Raw genomic sequence first — 22,970 nt, 5'->3', positions numbered from 1 at the left:
TTTTTGAAGGGTCAATAGTGGTTATCACACTGAACTCATTCGTTGACACAGTAGTCTCAATGGTTTGAATTGTCTCATTTGGGGAGCGGTTCTGCACTGGACTATTAGCTTTACCAATTCTAGTGGGCAAAGGTGAAGTGTTTTCAATGGTCTGTGTAAGGGTGATGTTCTCCAAGGACCGTGTATTCGCGTCTTGACACCCTTCCTGTTCACTGCCATCAAGACCAATTTCAATCAAATTGCCCACTTCATCACACCCACCTCCCATTGAACTTAAGATCTGCGCACTCAAAACTTCACACCCCTCATGTTCACTGTCACTCCCATCTACACCAATTTCAATCATATTACCCGCCTCATCACGACCACCTCCCATTGAAATTACGTTCTCTGAATTCAAAACACAACCTTCGTGTTGACTGTATTCTACACCAATTTCCATCAAATTACCCACCTCATCACACCCACCTACCAAATTAACATCCATTTCCACCTACAAATACCATCTAATATCAAATACTAAACAGAAATTAACAAAATACATACCCAAGCATAGCAAAATGACAGCAGTAGCAGATTCATAGCAAAGGCACAAATACAAGTACACTAAATAGCATAACTTAACGAAAATGCAGCTTTTATTGACAAAATTAAGCAACTGCAAAGGTAATTCACATAACAAACTTTCACCAATGCCCTAATTCAACAACAGGTCACACAAATTAACAAAAATTAAACATTAAACCACAGAAATTCATGATATAACTCCATGAAAAGTGGCGAAAGAAACAACAACACGATAGATGGGAGCTTAAATTGAGCTTAAATTACCTTAAATTCAGCTTGCCACCTACGACCACCGACACCACCACGCGAGATGTCCAAAGCAGAGCAACAATTGCAGGTTCACAATTGAAGGTGTGAAGATGAAGATGGGAGCTTCTTCAATTGTAACTCGGGAGAAACTCAGGTGATTATTGTTGGAAGACTATCACCGTGACTTAACGGAATAATGACCAAGCTGTATGACATGTAATGTTTTTAACTAAAGTTTCCAACTGGTATGCCACTTGTTCGTGAGAAACAATCACTGTGAGTAACCTGGGCGAGCTTTTTTTTTTTTGTGCTTCATCAATACACTGAGACTTAAATATCATACATCACTTATCTAAGAAGTTTGTTAATATAACGTTAATCTATAATCTTACCTTTTTATCACCAATAATAAATATTTCCTATAAAAGTAATATGAATGCTGCGCTCTGAATACAAACACCCCACTCTCCATTAAACTCCACTCTCTTCCTTCTCTTACTGTAATTATTATATGAGAGAGATTGAAACTTTGCTTTTAGTTTTTCTATTATTTAATATTTCTAATTGATTGATTTAAAATGTGAACTTTTTCGTTGTTTTATCAGCTTTTCACTTTTATTACTTTTTCCTCATTTTATGCCCCCATTTAATTTGGGGTTTTTTGTATCAATTTTCCATTTTTCATGCTTTTCTCTGAAAAAATGGCGATTTGGATTTCTGGGTTTTCCACTTTCATCTCTTTTTTGCTGTTTCATGTCTGTTTTAGCGATGCCCAGATGACAGGTAAAACTTTTAAGTTGTTTGATTTATTCAATTTGTTTGCTTTATTATTCTTGTTTTTGTTAAAAGTTGTTCTGATTTTTTTTTTTTTTTTTTTTTTTTTTTTTTTTTTTTTTTTCATCTTAGTAATTTAAGACTGTTTTTATAGTGCTTATGATAATAACTTACATGAATTGTTAGTGGTTTTTTTACTTAAAAAGAAAATCTTGACAATTGCAATTGAAGCATGCACCTATTTGTACGTTTTAATTCTAAGAATTTAGTTGTTATTATTGTATAAAAGTGTCATTTATGATGACATTAGCAAGGTTGTTTTCCACTTTCGTCTCGGATTTAGTTATAAATTAGTTGAAAGATATTGTAGTTTGTTGATGCTGTCATGCTGAATTGAATGATATTGTAGTTGAGTGATATTATAAGCTGTAGGTGGTTCATTGTTTTAAGTTTTCTTTTATGGTAAGTTCTGTGCTTTATAGGATTTGTGGAAGATTATTATAAGATGTAGAATTGTAGATAGCTCATTTGATTGTGCTGATTTTAGCATAAATCCGGCTCTAAAATTGCCCTTATTTTCACCAGTTAGCCAGGCGCGTATCTAAGATTTTGACTAGGCAAGATTATATTAAGCAGGATTTAACTGTGTTATCGTTTGTTCTGCTGCCAACTACTACTATACTTGCTATGATAAATTTTATCTATCAGAATCATCTCCTTATATTAGCATCACTAAAATAGTATAATATGACCTAACAATTGGACTAGATAATTCAAAGTGGAAGATACTTTAACATGATTATTTGAAAGGTCGAACGACTAGTGATATAGGTCAACATGATTTTAACCTTTTCTCTCATCAAATTTTGAGGAAAGTCACGTATCTTGTAGCAAACCCTTCTTGTATATACTGTATAAAGTGGGACTGCATAATTACTCTATATGAGATCCATTTGTTTGTGCACTACACTTGTAAAAAAGGATGCTTGTGGGTTGTGGCCGTTGGCTTGTAGCTGCCGGGCTATCCCTTTTGTAAAACGATATGTTGTGGTCGATTTAATTGTTGATTTCCTTTTCGAACAATGTCGAATCGTAGTGATGGTATGATGTTAGTTATTTTAGCTGCATCTAATTGGTGCTGGTTTGTTGTCTTAATATTCTGTGACAAATGCAGGATTTGTGAGTCTTGATTGTGGAGGTACAGATAGTCACACTGACAAACTTGGTATTCAATGGGTTCCTGATGACCAAATTAGATTCGGACAGACAGCTAATATATCTAATCCAGATGAAACACGGACACAGTATATGAAAGTAAGATACTTCCCTAATGATAACAGGAAGTACTGCTACACTCTAAATGTAACAAGCAGGACTAGGTTCCTAGTGAGAGCCACATTCTTATATGGAAACTTCGACAACAACAATGTTTATCCAAAGTTTGACGTTTCGATTGGGGCAACCCCTTGGTCTACCATTGTCATCTCAGATGCTACTACTGTGGAGGTGATTGAAATGATATTTCTTGCTGCTGAGCCAACAATAAGTGTGTGCTTATCCAATGCTACAACAGGGCTGCCCTTTATTTCTACACTTGAGCTTCGGCAATTCAATGGTTCAATGTACATAACAGATTATGAAAATCAGTACTACATGAGTGTATCTGCCAGAATTAATTTTGGAGCGGATAGTGCAGATCCTGTGAGGTAATAACTCCTCCAATTAATTATAACATACCCACAGATTGTGATCTTCATCATTTTTACCTATGTGCCAATAGTAGATAAATGTGATTTTTATTCTAATTGAAAGTTGAAATAGATATATTTTTTCTTTCAGAAATTTAAAAGTGCTGCAGTTCTTAGAGCTTAATTTTATCTTCTGTGTAATCCATGGAACAACACATGTAAATTTTGGTTTTTTCAGGTATCCTGATGATCCATATGATAGAATATGGGAATCTGACTCTCTGAAGAAACCGAATTATCTAGTTGATGTTGCTGCAGGCACTGAGAAAATTTCTACAAAGCTGCCAATCGATGTTAGTGCAGATGACCGACCACCTCAGAAAGTGATGCAAACAGCTGTAGTAGGCAGAAATGGAACATTGTCATACCGCTTAAACTTAGATGGCTTTCCTGGTGGTGGGTGGGCTTTCTCATATTTTGCAGAAATTGAAGACATAGGTCCGACTGACGTAAGGAAATTTAGGGTTATGCTTCCTGATGCACCTCAGGTTTCTAAAGCAGCTGTAAATATCCTTGAAAATGCTCAAGGAAAGGACCGTCTCTATGAGCCTGGATTTCAAAATTTGACCCTCCCTTTTGTGATGTCCTTTAAATTTGTCAAGACATCTGATTCTTCATTGGGGCCTCTCGTGAATGCTATGGAGATCAATAAGTATGTCAAGAAAAGTGGCGGTACCATGGATGGTAATTGATATTTTATGCTTATTTGTCTTTCTTCTTCAAAGATGCGTGGGATCATTTTGGATTTTGGTTTTCCGCTTGCGGTATTGATTGTTCGCTGATAATAATTTTCTATAAAACCTATTTCTCTAAAGCAATCTACCCAAAATAACACATGCTGTACATCTGATACTGCTTTGGATGGGACTTCAGGATCTACTATAGCAAAACTTGTTACACCTTACTTATCTGCTGATTGGGCTCAAGAAGGCGGTGATCCATGCCTGCCTGTTCCTTGGTCATGGTTGGAGTGCAACTCAGACCCTCAACCACTTATAACTGCAATGTAAGTGTATCTTTGTTTCTTTCTTTTCTCCTTTATGTCCCTTTCTTTGTGGCTTGAGCTGATGGAGCATCCATATTTTGGAGATATGTATCGTCTGCTATTCCCATGGTTTACAGTGATTTTGTTTGAGACCAGACTCTAGTCAAGCAGCCTCATGGCCTGGATTATTGTCTCATGAAATTTTATCTTTGATTCCTTGCAGTCATTTATCGAAGAAAAACTTGACTGGAAATGTCCCTTCAGAACTCACAAACTTGGGTGGTTTGATTGAGCTGTAAGATATATGATTCACACCATTTTTAAACCTATGAAGCATAAGCTGTACTTGTTTTGGAGTAGTTGTTGAATCTAACATATTCTCCTGTGACTATGACTGCAGATGGCTTGATGGGAATTCACTAACTGGACCAATTCCTGATTTTAGTGGCTGTCCGAACTTGAAAACAATGTATGCATGATTCCCTGTATTTATGTGAAGCAATGTTTCCATTTAAACTTTTACTGATGTTCTTTGTATATTGCAGTCATCTGGAGAACAATCAATTGACAGGTGCAGTTCCATCATCCTTGGCTGATCTCCATAATCTGAGAGAAGTGTATGCTCCATGCTTGTATTTCTAACTGATTGAATGCTCGTCTTTAGGAATTCACTAATGCATGAACCTAATGGTTGCAGGTTCTTGCAAAACAATAAGCTGCATGGAACATTGCCGTCTGACCTTCCTAATAACCTTGTTTTGAAGTAAGTAATGTCTCTCCTGTATATGGCTACATAAAATTTGTGCTTTTGCCTGAATGAAACGTAATAAGGTAGACAGCTTTGTCTGACCTTAACAATAAGAGGGTGAAATATACGATAAGATCTACTCATATTGATGCCCCAGAATTCAACAGGAAAAATCTTAGATTGTGTACTAGTGCTTGTTAACTATATAGCAAATATGAAGTCATGTCAATGTTAATTGTTGAAATTCAAAACAGGCTTCTTTATTTTTGATAGGAAAATTGATGTGTTTATGGCACAACTTACAAAGAAGGTATAAGTACAATTGCAGAGTTCTATCTCCAGTAAGCAGCACTGGAATGGCCTTTTATGCTTGCTATTGCTTTTGTATTTACTCTTTGCTCCCTGACATCTTGTTCATTGTGTGATTACTGATTAGCTTTAACTTCTTTTTTTTTTTTTTTTTTTTTTTTTTTTTATTATTATTATTATTTTTTTTAAATTCTCAAATTCAACTCCACCATCATGCGGTCTTGTGCAAAGTCTAGGAGCTAGCAACCAAGAATTACTTGATTCTGTAAGGATCTGACGATTTCTTCCTAAAGGGCTATTATGATTTCCAGTTAGAGGGACATCCTAGATAATCAGCTCCTTTCCATTTTAGGGAACAGTGCTCATTATGTATTCACGTAGCATTGGTATTAGATAATTAGAAGCTCAGACCTCCATGGTTATCTATGGTATAAAAAGAGGACTGGATTTAACACTTTACTGAGCATGGTTATTCTTTCAACTTTTGACATTTTAAGGGATGCAAACTTCCTGTGTATTGATATTGAAACAAACACCTTAAATTAACAAGCACTGGAGGGTTGACACTTGACAGACTGAGAGTAGGGCTTTCTTTATAGTCACTGGCAACTTTTGGTTGAGTAAATTTGTCCCTGGAAACTTGAGCTCAGCAGAAATTGTCTCTGTCTAGGATTGTGTACATGATATATCAATTATATCTGAACACTCTTCCCCTTCCCACGAACTGCCCCCTTCCCCAAACACCCCGGAGTCCAGTGTGAGATTTGTTTTCTATTTCTCAAGTCGATTAGCAAATTCTCTGTTTGACTGGCGAAATTCACTCTGTTTTATTGCTATGTTAACACATGTAATTATAATAATTTTTTTAGCATCACTGGAAATGCTGGTCTTCATAAAGCAAGCAGAAGCTTTCGGACTGGTGTAGTAGTTGGAAGTACAATTGGCGCTGCTGTTTTTCTCATAGCAACTATAATATCATGTCATTTTCTGCACAAAGGAAAGAAGTCCAAAAAAAGATATAGTGACCAAGGTCTGATGCTGAATATACTCTGTAATCTTTCCCTTATTTTTTAATTTTGTGCTATACTGTATTTTTATGACTTTTTTTTGTGTGATGTTTGAGTTTCAGCCCGCCTTGGGAATATTCTTCCATCTCAGAAGTTATCTTCTTCCTTGGAGAGCACTGCAACAGAAGCTGCCCATTGCTTCACTTTTTCAGAATTGCAAGAAGCCACAAAGGATTTTGAGAGAAAAATTGGCTCTGGAGGTTATGGGGTGGTGTACTATGGTAAATTAAAAGATGGACGAGAAATTGCAGTCAAAGTTCTAACTAGTAACTCCTTCCAGGGAAGACGAGAATTCTCAAACGAGGTACTTTTTTCTCAACAAAATGTGTCCTATTTAGGAAAACTCTTGACAATTCAAATTATAATTGCTGCTGATAAACATTGAGAGAAAATCGATGAGAGAAATTGAGATTAGGGGCATGCATCCATGTAGTCATTACATTTTTCTGTATTCTTGCTAGGGGTTTTTACCAAAATTTCCATTGATCTGTTGAGGCCCTACAACAAAACCTGGTGAAGGAAGCCAGGACCCTTGCAACTTGGCTATCCTTTTGTATATCTTAAATCTATGATTGAGTTCAAGCTCAAGACTGTAAGAAATAATGTGTTAATGACATCTCTCGTTTCAGGATTAGTTAAAAACTATTACACCCCCCCCCCCCCCCCCCTTTTTTTTAAAGCACGTTTAGAAGAAGGCTTTACAAGCATTCTAGCGCCTTGCATCTCAGGACCTCCCAGTTAGGTTTGCCTGCATCCAGCTGTGTCAAAGACCCTGTCTATCAACCCAATAATGACTCCCAAGCTTTAACCCTAGAGGGGTGTTTTTGGTAAGCAGCAAAGGTGCTCCTGAGCAACTGCTCATCGGCTAATGTGAAGCCTATTTTGCCATTATTAGGAGCTAGTTTCACCTTTGATATATAACTACTTCGAAAATATGTCAATTTGGAAATAATGTTGTACTTTGTACATTGTAGTACTTGAATTCATATTACAGATGTTAGGACTTTGATGTTCTTGTATACTTCCCCCTTTTTTTTTTTCCTTTTTTTTTTTCTTATGAGTTGGTTGCAAACACCGTTTCTTTGTTTATGTGAGACAAGTTTATCTTAGAACCCATTTAGGTTTCTTTTAAAAAGGGGAGTATCACGAACTCGGCAATCTACCAAAGAAAATTTTATTTTCTAGACAAAGGATGTTGAGAATTAGTAATCTGGCAATTATCAAGTTAATAAGATGCTGAGGCTAAATTCAATTCATTTATATGTAGTTACATCATTATGACGCCAATGCCTCTTATGAGGCTCTCAAATAGAGAAAGGTTAAAGAGGTTGGGGATGAATTGGGAGTTGTAGACAGTGCTAGCCTAGCAAACAAATTTGTTTCAGCCTGTTTCAAATGTATTTGTCACATCCTTATCAGTTGTTCTACTGGCCCTTAACTATTGGCCCTGAATATTTCATATTTTCCATGAACTTGAAACTTTCAGAGTAGCTGATGCCTAGTTCTGATTTCATATAACCATTACAAAAAGCCTTGTTCAGGATGATGAATGTGCGATGTTCTGAAAGGGCAAATTAAAGCTGGTATGAAGTTGCGATTAATTATGATTTTCTGAGAATTATTCAGGCTCATTGCTCATCCACTTATTAAGAAAGACTGGAAGACACTTGCAATGTAAATTCAACAATCATAGATAGCCACACTCAAAAAAAAAAAAAGTCTTCCTTTTGAAAAAAAATATATATTAGGAAATATGAAAGACGATTTTATCTTGTTTAGGAGCAAGCTTTCTTAGTTGTTCCTTCTAGCCTTCCTTTCATAATAGCTTGTGAATTTGATTCTTGATTTATATATCGCTGATAGATATGGTTTGTTCATTGACATGTGACCCAGGTGACTCTCCTCTCAAGGATTCACCACAGAAATCTGGTGCAGTTTCTAGGATATTGCCAAGAAGATGGAAAAAGCATCCTTGTTTACGAGTTCATGCACAATGGAACTCTCAAAGAGCATCTCTATGGTAGTTATCCCACCATAACTAAATTGAGTTAATACAACACAACATTTGCATATTCCTCAGTTGCTTTGGATTTTAGGTCCTTTAACCCGAGAAAGGAGCATAAATTGGATCCAGCGCCTTGAGATTGCTGAAGATGCGGCAAGAGGTTTTATACTAAACATATTCTGTTATGACTGTGAAACACAGTTATTGTAGCGGAGCAGTGAAAGTGATAATCTTTTTTTTTGTATTTCAGGAATTGAATATCTTCACACGGGCTGTGTGCCAGCTATCATCCATAGAGATTTAAAAACCAGCAACATTTTATTGGACAAGAATACTAGGGCCAAAGTTTCGGATTTTGGTCTCTCAAAACTTGCAGTGGATGGAGCTTCGCACGTATCAAGCATTGTCAGGGGCACTGTTGGTTATCTAGATCCTGAGTAAGATTATTGTTGGCCTTTCGTTCTCTTTTCTACAATGAAATATGAACTGAATGGTTAAATCAGTCAGTCAGTCAATCAATCAATCAAAGCCTTAATCCCATAAGTGGGGTCAGCTACATGAACATGAACCAAAAGTGATTATTCCGTATAGTCATCCACGAAAATCATCCTCCTCCATCCCTTACGATCAAATACCTCATTTTCATGCAAATCCATTTGTTTTATATCCTTCCTAACTCCTTCATGAATGGTTAGAACTTGGAACATTCACAGCATGTCATCCTTCTTGAATCTTTTTCTTTTTTTTTTTTTCTGTAAAAAAATTAACAACTCCTTTACATTTTCCATTTTGATTAATTGTTCATGAGTTTCTTAGATACAAGATAAGACTTTCAAGATTCTGTTTACAAGATACACCTTTTTATTCATGGATTTGGGGCTCAGCCATCATGATTTGCATTAAAGTGAATAAGATGCAGATTTTTCTTTCTTTTTTAAAAGGGGGTAGGGGAGATTAAGTGGAGTCAGAAGCGGTAAAATACCCCTGGAGTTCTTCTGAAGAATAGAATATTAATAACATAAAAGGAAGAAATATCCTGACCAAATTGTTGGTTACATGAGATGGTATAGCTTGACCTTTGGCAAGATATATTATCTCATCTAGTTTTGTAAAGATTTATCAATATTAAAACAAATCAAACACCGTTCTTTGAGACCCCTTTCAGCTAGAGGGGAAAAGCTCTTTTTGCTTGGTGTTAATATTCTTGATTGCGTATGGTGGCTCAAGGACATGTGCACTATTACTCCGAGGGTGAAATTGTGCCCCCAATACAAGCCCATACAATTTTCAAGTGCAAAAGTCTAATGAAAAATAAAACATGTGACGTCCAATTGCAGACATAAAGCCACAACAAGTCTTATAAGAATAAATCGATGTTGAATTTCGGTTCCATAAATACTTTAAAGGACGTGCAGTACACAATAAAATATGTTAGGTTATTCCCTTCTACTTGGAGAAAGAGTTAACACAAGACTATGGGCTACTATCTCACTTGAATTTCCGTAGGGGTTATTTAAGCCTCGGCCTCGTATGATTTGTTTCATTAACTTACACCTAGTTAGTCATAAATGGGTTTTATTTCGAGTAGAAGCTGTTTGAATTTCCGTGTGAATGAGGAGCAGAACACATGCACAAACACAACAGGGAAAAGCATTGGAAGAGAAATAATAAGTAATTTCTGTAAGCAGTTCTGGCTTTACCTTCAGATCAAGGGTAAAAAAATTTCCTATCACTCGGCAAATTTTGCCACTTCATTTATGTCATCTGTACTTACACACCCAACAGTTGGATAGTTGTTTTGAACTCCCAAATTGGGTATTTTTTATCCATTCCTAATGTCCACATAATTGTTAGACTACCACTGTGAAGTTGTGAGTGATGTTTATGGAGAACGATTGTTTCAAGGTAGTTATTCAATGTTTGTGCATGCCTCTTTTTTTTTGAAATGACAGTGTACCCACCAATTTAATTTTGTGAGCTTAAATTTTTTTTTTTTCCTCTCATTGAGGTTTCCATTTACATGCATGCTTTATATATATGATTATAATTGCATTGTTTCTGTCCATATATTTCTAAATTAAGATTAACAGAACTTGCTCATTTGACGACATATACTGGAAGTATAATAATATTTCTTTTCTCTGTGTGCATTTTCCCCTACATATAGTTACGTGTGCAACTAATTGAATTGAAGGTTTCCTTCTTGTGTACTCTGTTGGTTTCACTTTATTTAGTTTTGGTATGAACTGGCTCTATTGTAGGGACCCAAACGTATAAAATTTACAGTTTCTGTCAATTACCATACGCTTTTCATTAATTTTTGTTGTACGGAGTATTTCTATAATCTGTCAACCTGTCCATCCTTTTTTCCCCAAGAAAATTACTATATCACACAATGACTTCCCTGATGATCTGCAGGTATTATATCTCACAACAGCTGACTGACAAAAGTGATGTCTATAGTTTTGGTGTAATTTTGCTCGAGCTAATATCAGGGCAGGAAGCAATATCTAACGAAAGTTTTGGTGTTAACTGTCGGAACATAGTTCAATGGGTAAGTCTGGTGTATAACCATGCTCTCTTTATTGCCATTGCTCAAAAAGTCTGCATCATTGGTATCCAAATCTGAATAGTAAATCGTTGGTATTAGAAAGTGACATAAAATAATTTTTTTGATTGTTGTAAGTGATATACTACCTCCGTTAATAGTTATGTGCAACTTTGGGGGAGTTCACGGTTCACGATGCAAAATTTGATAATGGTGATTAATGTATTCTAGGGGTATGTAATTAAGGTGGAGAGAGAATGTTAGGATAATTAATCCACCACCACTGCCACCAAGACCAACACCACCACTGCCACCAGCCAACACCACCACAACCACCAGCCAACACCACCACTGCCACCACCAAGACCAGCCAACACCCTAACACCACCACCGCCTTCAATTCACAACGACAAGCCAACAGTCCAACACCACCAACACCACAATCGCCTTCACCAACACCACCGCCGCCTCCAACGCCGGCTTCACTACCAACACTACCAACCTACAAAACCAACTCCACTACCAACCCCACGAAACCACCACCACTACCAACCCCCATAAAACCACCACCACTGCCAACGAAAAACCACCCTAAACCCACCCTCACGAAAAAAAAAACCCAGCAAAATTCAACCACCACCACTGCCAAATTCAACCACCACCACTACCAATCCCCACAAAACCACCACCACCCTAAACCCACCCCCACGAAAAACAAAACCCACAAAATTCAACCCACCATTCTCACGGAACACCCCATAGATCTAACGGAAACCACATGCGAACTCATCACCACCACTCCAACAAATCCATCACGAATTGAAGTTCTTGAAAGTTGAAAAAAGAGAGAAGATCTCAAATCCATGAAACCCACTACAAATTTTTTGAAAGTTGAAGAGAGAAAGAAGATTAAAAAAAAGACGAAGAGAGATAATGATGTTGAAAGAGGAGAGAGAAAATATGGGGAAAGATGAATTGAAGATGAAGATGAATGGAGATGAAGATGAAGATGAGGATGAATGTAGATGGTTTTGGGTTCCTTGAGTGGAAGATGAAAAGTTGATGAGTTAGATTGGGTTGGTGGGGTGAAAATTGGGTGAGAATTTAGTGTTTAATTAAATCTGATTATAGTTAGTAAATTGTGTTTTAATTTTTTTAACGAGGGTAAAATTGACATTTGACTAGTTTTTTTTTTTTACTAAAAGAGGAAAGAAATATTTTTGTTGCACATAATACTTAGTGGACAAAAATGGCAAAAGTTGCACATAACTATTAACGGAGGTAGTACAATTTAGAATAAAAATGTACTTAGTTGTAGAATGATAGGAATTTTTCAAACGTCAGGTGGTGCAAATAAGTTAGATTTTGGTTGTAGATTGAAAAGTAATAATTTAAGCGTCTGTTGGTGCATAATAAGTTAGATTGATGATTATTGTTTCAAAAAACAACTCTTGCGTTGCTAGACCTTGCTGATCATAACTATTAATATGTCAAAGTTTGTTGAAGGTAATCATTGAAATTGTAGTTATGATGATACAGATATTTTACTATAAATCCTACCGATACTATGAAAACAAAGGTTAATATTAATAAAGTTAGACCTCAACAATAAAATGTCTTATATTTTTGGAAGTGAACAATTCTGTTAATGTATAACTTGGATTTAGTACTCTAGTTTAGTATGCTAGAAGATAATCGAGAGATGCTCAAAATGAATTCTTAAATGGACCTGGATCACACTAATTTATTGTGGACCACTAACATTAGAGAAACTATAGTTGTTTTATTAATAAAAAAAGGGGTCACTATAATTAAAAAAAAGGGTCACTATGTTGAAATAAAAGTCATTTTGGTAATATATAGGCCTAAGTGATTAGTTTTTTTTAATGAAATATTTTATATACTGATCAATATGAATAATAAAGGCCACTATGTTAAAATTAGGGTAATAACGTCGTATTTCAAGTTTACAATATTATTAAATGCTGTAGTAGCTTTAATAAAGGTTACTATGTTAAAAATAAGGGTCACTATGTTCAATATAATGTCAGTTGCGTGTGTCTAGACCTCGGGTCCACACAAGTCTTTCTGTGCAATAGTGCATAGACTGATCCAACCAAGTCATCATATCAATCACATTTCCACTTTCAGATGGCCTGAAATTAAACATATATTGTGCTAAGGAATAATGATGTGGCTGAAAAGCATAGTGCATATTGCATAAGCTACCTTCCAGTATGAATATCATTTCAAAGTGAATTTACTGTTTATGCAGCTGAGCTGTAATTCTTACTGCCTTATACTTTCAGGCTAAAATGCACATTGAAAGTGGTGACATTCAAGGAATAATTGATCCCTCGTTGAGAGATGAATATGACATTCAATCTATGTGGAAGATAGCTGAGAAAGCCTTGCTGTGTGTCCAAGCTCATGGTCATATGAGACCATCAATGTCAGAAGTGCTCAAAGAGGTACAAGACGCTATCATGATCGAGAAGGAAACGCAAGCAGCAAGAGAAGGCAACTCTGATAACATCTCCAGACACTCCTTGCACTCCTCCATCCACTTAGGCTCCATGGACTTAGGGCCAACTGATAGTTACTTGTCAATAGATGAGTCCATTGCTAGGCCAACTGCGCGGTAGCTATTTAACATATATGATACATCCACCTAGTGACACTTTTTTTGGTATATTTATTCTAGGCTTCAAATTTTGCTGGTTCATCTGTGAAGCTGCTCAGATGAGAGGGTGTTCTAGAATGTAGAGCCTGTCCCTCGTGCAAAACAGGGTTGCAGTCAGGTTGTAAATTGGGTACGTGACACATGCACATATATTTCTTCAAGTTAGTGGTTTATGCTTATTCTGTGTGTTTATATTCTCCCTGTCAGAATTAGTTGACACCATAAGATTGTAATTTGACTGACCAATGCGATGATACATATTATTCTGTCCCTTTTAGTACCAGTTTAAGTGTGACTGTCAACTAATTAGGAACGGGGAAGTAATTTGGTTGCATGGTATCGCTGAGATTTTGATTTTTTTTTTTTTTTTTTTTTTTTTTTTTTTTTTTTTTTTTTAACTTTTTGGAAAAAATACCGAACATGTTGATGGTTTTACTTATTACCTCGGTACCTCCTATTGCTTTTATATGCAATTTTGGAGTATTATTTAAGAAATATAAAAATTCCTAAGTTGCATATAAAAGTAATGGGAGATTGTATAAGAAACAAAAACGGAAAAAGATATATTGGTTCCACATATTTCGTTTCAGAAAAAGAACTTAGTCTAGTGCTTAGCCTGTTAACCAAATGCGCTATTCTTCTGCCTTGTCTTGTGACACAACTGCTTAAACAGCAGTTCCAATACTGTGGCCATTCTGGGCAGCATCGCTACCTAGCCTCAACTATTAATTGAGCTTGACTCAGGCCTTGTTCACCTTTTTATTTTTTTTACTTATTTCAGAAATAAAAAAGTTCATACCAGATTAGAAAAAATAAGTTTAGATCAGATTACCGTTTTATGTGCAGTTTTTTATTGCTAAAGATCTAATTATTTTTAATTTCGTAATCAAAAAAATTATGAAAATCACATATTAACAAAATACGGAGTACACATTTTTACAAATTTAACTAGATCATACTTGATATATTTTTTCTGCATAGATTATCGTATATTTTAGGTCAAAGTTTAGTTAAATTTGACATTTAGATCAGATTAAATCAGACCAAATCAGATTAGATAAGTTCAGATTAACAAAATTATGGTGAATCAAACAAGCCCTTAATGTGGAGGGAACTATGGTAGACTGACAGTGGCTTCATCATCTATAAAATGGAGTAACCATGACAAGTTGACAACAATCACCCAAAATGATAACTTTTTGCAAAAGGTTACAGACTTGGGTGAAGGCGGTGCCAGTCTAAGGCCTGCAGTGGCGGTGGTTAGAAAGGGGGAGGGGTTTTTTGCTAATTGATATTATATTTCAAGCATTAAGATGCAATCTTATTCCCGTTCCCAAAAAAAATGCAATCTTATTAAAAATTTGTAACTATAATGTGTGGGAAACTTGAAGAAAAAATTAAAGATAATAACTTGATACTCTTATTAGAAATAACGTTTTTTTAATAGATAATAATACACAGTAGATGGAAAACATATGGAGACTTTGTTTGGAACACCTTTTTGGTGTTGTTAGATTAACGTTCAAAAAATGTAAAAAATGTAAAAAATGAAATTCATGGGAATTTGCAAATGGAGTAGTTATTTGGCTAACAACAAAAAGTGAAAATAGAGCAATTTGATATTCATGAGAATTTTGACTTCCCACTAAAACATGGAAAGTTAATTTACCTACCTCTCCCTTGGTCACTTAAAATTCCCATAAATTTCAAATTCCCCAATAGCCTGTTTGAAATACAGAATTAAAATTCTGTATTTGGTCCAAATTCATTGTTTAGATGTAATGGAATTTGGGAATTGGATTTGGTCCAATTCCATGTCAATTAATTAGTCAGCTAAATATATTACATTTTAAATCCAATATTAAAGGTTAGCGTTTGAAGTTCAATTCCACATATCAGCCGTTTATTTCTACCGCTTCCCAAATTTTTTTCCTCTCTCCTAGGGTTCTTAGCCATTGAAGCACACAAAAGTTCTCTCACCCCTCCTCCATTGAAGCGAATTTGAATTTCTTGCTCGACCATTAGAGTGTACACTCATTCCACTTGTTCACCATTGAAGCATACTTTGATTTCTGTCGCTCAACGATGAAGTGTACTCCCAATTCTCCATTGAATAAACTTGTGAACTTTTTCTATTCCATTGAAACAGCTTCTACCGTTGCAATTATTTCTCTCAAACACCAAAAAACAAATGTACTTTGACATTTCTAATATTGTGTGGATGTCCAATATACTCCTTGTATCATTCAAGAATATTCTAAATAGATCTAGGGTTTGTATTCTTATCCAAGCAAACCCTAATTGTATTATATATATATATATATATATATATATATATATATATATATATATATATATATATATATATATATATATACCCCAATCATATGGAATAGTCTATAGACTGATTAATTCTTTCCCCCAATTTCTCTCTCATTCTCTTTGTTTCACAAACACATTATCAACACCAAAGCTCTATATGATCAATCGATTAAGATTATAATTTAATCAAAATTGAAGGTAATTTTACCAATAATTTGGAAAGCAAAGTAGCATTATATAATAAATGATTGTTTCCTTCAATTATGTCGATTTGGAGAAGAAATAAATTTTAACGAATCTGTTTCAATGATTTGTTTAATGTCGAAACACAAGAATTTTATTTTTATGTTTTTGGGTACCTCCAATGAGTGTTATTGTCATATTATATCGGTGCAAGTCGGCAAGTCCTCTATAATAATTTAATAACCACCAAGTGGGTTAGGTTTATTACGCAAATAACAATTGTGGGAGGCTTGCCCTGAGTCTTAAGACTCTAAGTGGCATCATCAATTTTAGATTTTGTGATCTTAAGACAAGATTTTGTTTTTTTAATGCATTTAAGAAGCTAAGTCTTATCAAAATCTGAAGTGGAGTCTTGAAAACTCAAGACTCAACTTAAGACTCAACTCTACACACTATACACAGTGTTTGTGGATTGCTAAATACAGCCAACGTTTTTTTATCAAACCGCCATCATTTTAAGTAAAGGGACTTTCTTGCCCTTAATAAATATTTACCCAATTATTTTAAATTTTTTTTTCTAACTTTAATTAATCGACTACAATTACCGCATCACTACCTACATTGGACCACCACCACTAATAGATTGGACCACCACCACAAACGGAAAAGTTATCGGAAATGGATGATAATCACGGTGATTCGTCGGAAAACCAACTGCAATCTCAACCCTCGGCTTTTGAACAAGTACGATTATTTATTTAATTAGCTAGTTGTATACTAATATGATTATAAATTATGCTGAATTTGGAATGAATTATAAATTAGCTAGTTGTATACTAATACGATGACGTAAAACTTGATTTGAAACCGGTCAACCGGTGCACGAAACCGGTCAACCTCCCCGGGATTCGATTTTATGCGGCGGTTGACCAGAGTTGTTTACCAGTTTTGAACACCGGTTGGCCATGTTGGTCTACCGGTTTTCCACGCAGGTTACCGTGGGCAACCAGTGCTGAAATCCAGTTATCCGTCACGGTCAACCGGTGGTAAAATCTGGTAACCCATGTCGGTCAACCGGTTTGCAGCTCCGGTTGACTGTGGTGATGGTGCTTTTTTTTAAAAAAAAAAATTAATATTATTATATTAACTTTTATACTAGTATGGATAATATAATAAATATTATTCTATTTAAGATTATTATTATAATTATAATTATTAATGTTATATTGTTCGTTATTATTAATTAAAAGAATTATTTATTTGTATCAGGCGTTATTATCAGATTACGGCGGTGATGGTGTTGATTATAGCCCGCATTTTTAGACTAGAGAAGTTTTCCCGACCTATCAAGAAGCTGTTGATTGGGCTAGAGAAATTGCCACTCCATTAGGGTTCTTTTTGACAAATTCATCGTATAAGAAACAAAGAAATGGGCTTCCAATTAATTACATGAAATGTGATCGGGGGGAGAGAAACAGAGGGGAAAACCGGGACCGTGAAAATGCCACATGGAAGAACACGAAGAGCAAGGGTTGTAAATGTACGTTTCAAATCTCGGCTCGATGTTTGCGGGACATGGAAGGATGGATAATTAAATCTAAAAAGGGCTTGAAAGGCATGCATAACCATCCGCTCATGGTATATCGAGAAGGTCACCGATAGGTTAGTGGTCTTAGTCCAGCTGCAAAGACGCTTGTTATGACATGACTTCTACTGCAGCCAAGTTGCGTCACATTATGGCAGCCGTGAAAGAGAAGTTTCTGAATGAGAGCCCTAACAAGAGACATATCTATAATGTGAGAAGTCGTGCTCGTCTAGATGCTTGTGAAGGTCGAGATGTTGCGCACCAGTTTGTTCACTTGGCAAATGAGTACAAGTATGTCACTTGGATAAATGTTGATCCAGATACCCGTGCCATCACCCATGCTTTTTTGGCCCACCCAGAGATGGCTAATATGTTACGTACGTATCCACATGTCATTGGGATGGATTCTACGTACAAGACCAACAGATATAACATGCCATTCTTCGAGCTCGTTGGTGTCACGCCTACAAATCAAAACTTTTTGATCGGATATGCCATATTGAAGAGCGAAACTTATGAAAGCTACAAGTGGGTTTTGGAGAAATTGCAGTTGTACATTGGATTTGAGGTGGCTCCGAATGTTTTTGTTATTGATTGTGAGTTGGGGTTGATGAAGGCTTTGAAAGAGGTCTTTCCAAATTATGCATTTATTATGCGGGTGGCACATTAACAAGGATGTATTGGGAAGGGCGCACATTTTGTGTGGGAAGGATATGTTGATGGCCGAGAGATTTCAAAATGGTAGATGGAGAAGAGTAATGTGTCCGACCACTATTGCCGAGTATGAGTTAGAGTTGCAAACTATGAAAGCGACATGGGGAGCATCGAACCCACCACTGCTGAAATACGTCGAGGATCAATGGTTGGTCCACAAGGAGAAATTTGTGCGAGTTTGGACGAATTTGGTGATGCACTTCGGCAATGTCAACACATGTAGAGTAGAGAGCCAACATTCCGTACTTAAACAATGGTTCGACAGTTCTACAGGAGCATTAGACACTATCTTCCGCCGTGTGCACAACAACATTGAGGGTATGCTAATTGAGATTCGTCACCATTTAGAGGACTCGAGATGGCGAATGGGGTCACAACACAACATCATGCCTTTGCTTCATCTTAACGGCTTTATGTCATTTCGAGGTCTTGATATTTTACAGGATGAGTTGAAGAGGATGAGAGAGTTATCTGATGATGTGTTGGATAGGTGTAGGTGTGCGTTGCTGACGACGCACGGTCTCCCATGTGCACGCACCATGTGGACAGCAATTCTTGCAGGGACAAGGTTGTATTTGGATCAGGTCCATCCATTTTGGAAGACATTAGTGATCGGTGAGGGCGTTGACATTCCCGTTTTTGCTGATGAGTCGGAGCAGGATGAAGCCTTGTTTAGGTCTTTGGTGGATGAGGTCTTAGATCGTGATCCAAGCTTTGTGCGGGGTATCAACCGGGTCCTATTTGAGGAACTACACCGAGATTAGACTGATTTTACTGATCCAGAGGTCAACGAGACAACAAGGGGTCGACCACCGACAGGTCAATGGTCTACGTCTACTAGGCGAAATCGCAGCAGATTTGAGCATATTTTGGGTTCTCGTGGCCGTCGAGGTGGTCGTCGGGGTGGTCGTACGACATCGATTTATACAGCTTCAGGTTCTTCTTCTTCTTCTTCTTATTATTATTATTATTATTATTATTATTATTATTATTATTATTATTATTATTATTATTATTATTATTATTATTATTATTATTATTATTATTATTTATGGCTAATTTGTGCACACTTGTAGGGAATGATTTGAACTTGGAGGAATTCGCATATTTGGATAAAGTTCCAGCCTTCATGCTTCCATTTCTACAAGGGTGGAGTGATCCGCTTGTTGATGGTAAATGTGGATTTTGATGTGTTGCAGATTTCTTCATAGGTGACCAACATGAATGGATATTAGCTCGACGATCGATTGCAAATGAGGTTGGTCATCATCGAGACATTTATTCTCGAGTGTACAGAGTTGAATAGTTAGATGTTGCAATCAACCGTATCACATGGACTGGAGGGAGATGCGACACAGATCATTGGATGGTTGCTTTTGATGACTTGTTTCCGATTGCTAACTTTTATAATGCCGCTGTTATGTGTTTTGGTGTTGGTATAGATGGTCGTGGTGTGTTCCCATGCATCACTTTGCTACCTTAGACTTCTCCGTCAACAGTAACTGGTCCGTATAGGGAGTTTTGCATACTGTCTTTAGGGTGGCATTTTGTGCGATTGGAGTTTGAAGATAATTTTCCAGTTCCTCCTATTGCTACTACTTGGTTCGATATACGTGACGATACCGTTACAGGTTGGGAGGATCGTATCAACATAGGCGCGTTACTTGGAACACTCTAGCTAATAGTCAATGATGTGATTGATAGGAGATTTTATTGCATTGTTAATACTGAACTCTTAATTTAATAATTTAATTCATTTAATAATGTCCCAATAATTATTAACTCCTAAATCTATAAACCAAAAAAAGGTCCAAATATAATGATGTCCTAACAATTATTAAATCCAAATCTAATTAAAAAAAAAATAATCCAAATCTAATAATGTCCCAACAATGATTAACTCCAAAGCTTATAAACCAAAAAAAAAGGAAAAAAAAAACCAAATCTAATGATGTCCCAATAATTATTAACTCCAAGTCTAATAATTTTAAAAAAAATCCAAATTAACCAAACCTAATAATTAAAAAAAATATATCAAACTTCTAACATGTCATTCCACAACTTGATTGCTTCCTGCGCCTCGTTCACCGTGGGGGTGATGTTGCCTCCTTGCTCAGCTATGAACTTGCGTAACACAGACATGAATAATTGCACCCACTACACAAATGAAATTAAATCGTGTAAGTCAAATTAAATAACGTTATTTAATGAATAAAGGTAATGAAATTAAATTAAAAAAATAAATTAAATCAACTTAAATATAAGAAATTAAATAGTGAAATAAACTTACAAAATCTACGTTTGTCCTGTCGGGTCGAGGTGGTAGGCCAAGCACTACATTAGGACTCATAAGAAGTGGATGTGAGTACGTGTATAACCAGTCCTCGTAATCATCATAACAAGTAGGCTCCTCATCCAACAATGGCAAATAGTCTGAGAGGGGTATACAGTAAGTCCCAAAATTAAATCTGCCCCAAAACTATGGTGCACTTGCAGAGCTAACCGCGTAACTCCGCGTCTCATACGCCGGCCGGCACGCATAATCGGGTGTAAAACAGGGAGGATGGATCCCCTGAACGAACCCAAGCTGTCGTACAACTCTGTCAGGGTGGTATGGCTCAACAATGTCTCAATACTGTATCCAACCCAGATAAGTAGTTCTCGGGACCGAATGAGCTGGACTCAAAGTATAAGGCCTCCAAATAACCTATAAGCAATTAAAGATAAAAAAAAATAAATTATTATTATTAACTTGTAAATCCAAAAATTTAAATTTATAATAAATATTTAGCAAAAAAATATACCTCTCGACCGGTCATCTGCTCAAGGCGTCGACGAAAAGAAACTACACGATGGTAGTCCCTTTCCTGAATCTGTGTGTCCCACCTGGCGGCTCGAGCATCAGTCGATGTTATGGCTAAACAACCCTGAACAGGTCAAAATGCAGGAAAATACTCGTAAATCCAAGACTGTAACAACGTCAAACACCCAGTAATCTGTTTGCAACCTATCCGTGAGGCAACGCCTAACTACCGATACAAATAAGCAAGGGTAGCTAAACCCCATGAAAAATGACAATGCTGAACATCCTTCTTCTTCACTCTAAGATGCAATAAGGAGGAATACGACTACCACTCTTATCGACAAAAATAGTGCTGCCTAGAACTAACAACAATAAACCCTGCACCTGGATATCAGCATCACCTCTCTCTGCTAGGCATCTCTCATATATGGCCTGACTTGACACCTCCCCGTTATTCCAAATGGCTGACGGCTTGGCAACAAGTTTGTTTGCTCCTATGCCTAAAAAATTCTGAAAGTCAGCCTTCAAAGACGCAACACCGCTTTGCTCTACAACAACATCACCCTCCACAGGTAACCCAAGTATGTACTGTACATCATGGAGCATAATAGTCATCTCGCCGAACGGGAAGTGAAAAGTGTTTGTGTCTGGCTGCCAGCGCTCTACAAATGCCGAAATCAGGGCCCAGTCAATGTGATGATGCATGATGTTAAATAGCCCACTCAAACCAGTACTATCAACTCGTCTACGCACATCATCAGCCATAGCACTGTGCATCTCATGTAAATTTAAGCACCATTGCGTCCTAGATTGACACTTTAACACGTCACGATCTTTTTGCGGCCCCATCCAAATTTGCGTGGCGATATGACCTGCGTAACTGGGAATGAGAGTACCATCCTTGGGACCACCCAACATTTGAGCTTGAACAAGCCATGAAGTATCATTCGACGCTCGGACAACACGAATTTTACGAGTTCGGGAAGTACCAGCTCCAGTACTCTGAAATATACCATCAGCACCTCTCTTCAAAGTGACTCCAGACGACGTCTGGCCTTGCTCTCCCCTGCCTCCCCGACGTCGAACAGATCTCAAACTCTCATCATCGTAAATCAAATCATTAATTTGATCCTCGTCCCACTCTTCCTCCTCCTCCTTGCCCTCACCCTCACGTCCCTAAACCTCATCATCAACACATGCTCCATCAGCTATAGGAGCTGATGACCTTAGTCTCCTAGTCAAAGCAGTCACTGCACGAGTCCTGGTATGTCTCTCACCCGAGCCATCAATACGATCAAACGTCATTTTGAGCCTACCCAACCGTCGTCATAACCAAATGAACGAAATATTTACAATCAATTATAATAATAATGATAATAAAATAACTATAATAATCATAACTGTGAAAAAAACACTAACAATCATAATATTAAATTTAAATTATTATTTTATAAAATAACTATAATAAGATTCCTGAATTTGCCAGGTATTGATGATGGAATCTTATAGTCATGCTATCTAATATTCTACTTTGTATTGACTTGGGAAGTTCTCTTTCATTCTGTAAAACTCATACGAAGTATATGCAAAGATTTTTTTTTTCTTCAGCACTAAATTGAGTTTCTTTCCTTAGCAATCTGTGTAAGTTTTGTTCAAATGTGTGGCCCTTTTTAGTATGTT

General features: G+C 36.6%; 1 protein-coding gene across 1 annotated transcript; it reads left to right on the top strand.

The window, feature by feature from the left end:
- The first annotated feature begins 1,208 nt into the window (after positions 1 to 1,208).
- Positions 1,209 to 14,086, top strand: LOC110702724 (probable LRR receptor-like serine/threonine-protein kinase At1g67720). The gene is made up of 15 exons (XM_021880478.1): positions 1,209 to 1,599; positions 2,765 to 3,296; positions 3,517 to 4,022; positions 4,212 to 4,344; positions 4,547 to 4,618; positions 4,724 to 4,792; positions 4,869 to 4,940; positions 5,021 to 5,086; positions 6,250 to 6,410; positions 6,510 to 6,751; positions 8,341 to 8,467; positions 8,544 to 8,612; positions 8,703 to 8,889; positions 10,871 to 11,006; positions 13,310 to 14,086. The coding sequence occupies exons 1-15, from the start codon at positions 1,500 to 1,502 to the stop codon at positions 13,643 to 13,645; spliced, it is 2,808 nt and encodes a 935-aa protein (XP_021736170.1). The 5' UTR covers positions 1,209 to 1,499; the 3' UTR covers positions 13,646 to 14,086.
- The last annotated feature ends 8,884 nt before the right edge of the window (positions 14,087 to 22,970 follow it).

This window comes from Chenopodium quinoa, unplaced genomic scaffold (genome assembly GCF_001683475.1).
Source record: "Chenopodium quinoa cultivar QQ74 unplaced genomic scaffold, ASM168347v1, whole genome shotgun sequence".
Taxonomy (NCBI): Eukaryota; Viridiplantae; Streptophyta; class Magnoliopsida; order Caryophyllales; family Amaranthaceae; genus Chenopodium; species Chenopodium quinoa.
The sequence above is the reverse complement of the archived record's forward strand: the minus strand, read 5'-3'. Positions and strand labels throughout refer to the sequence as shown.

Coding starts and splice junctions, on each gene's coding strand:
- LOC110702724 (XM_021880478.1), top strand. CDS start 1,500: ATGCTTTTCTCTGAAAAAATGGCGATTTGGATTTCTGGGTTTTCCACT. Junction 3,297..3,516: donor GATAGTGCAGATCCTGTGAG/GTAATAACTCCT, acceptor TGGTTTTTTCAG/GTATCCTGATGATCCATATG. Junction 4,345..4,546: donor CAACCACTTATAACTGCAAT/GTAAGTGTATCT, acceptor GATTCCTTGCAG/TCATTTATCGAAGAAAAACT.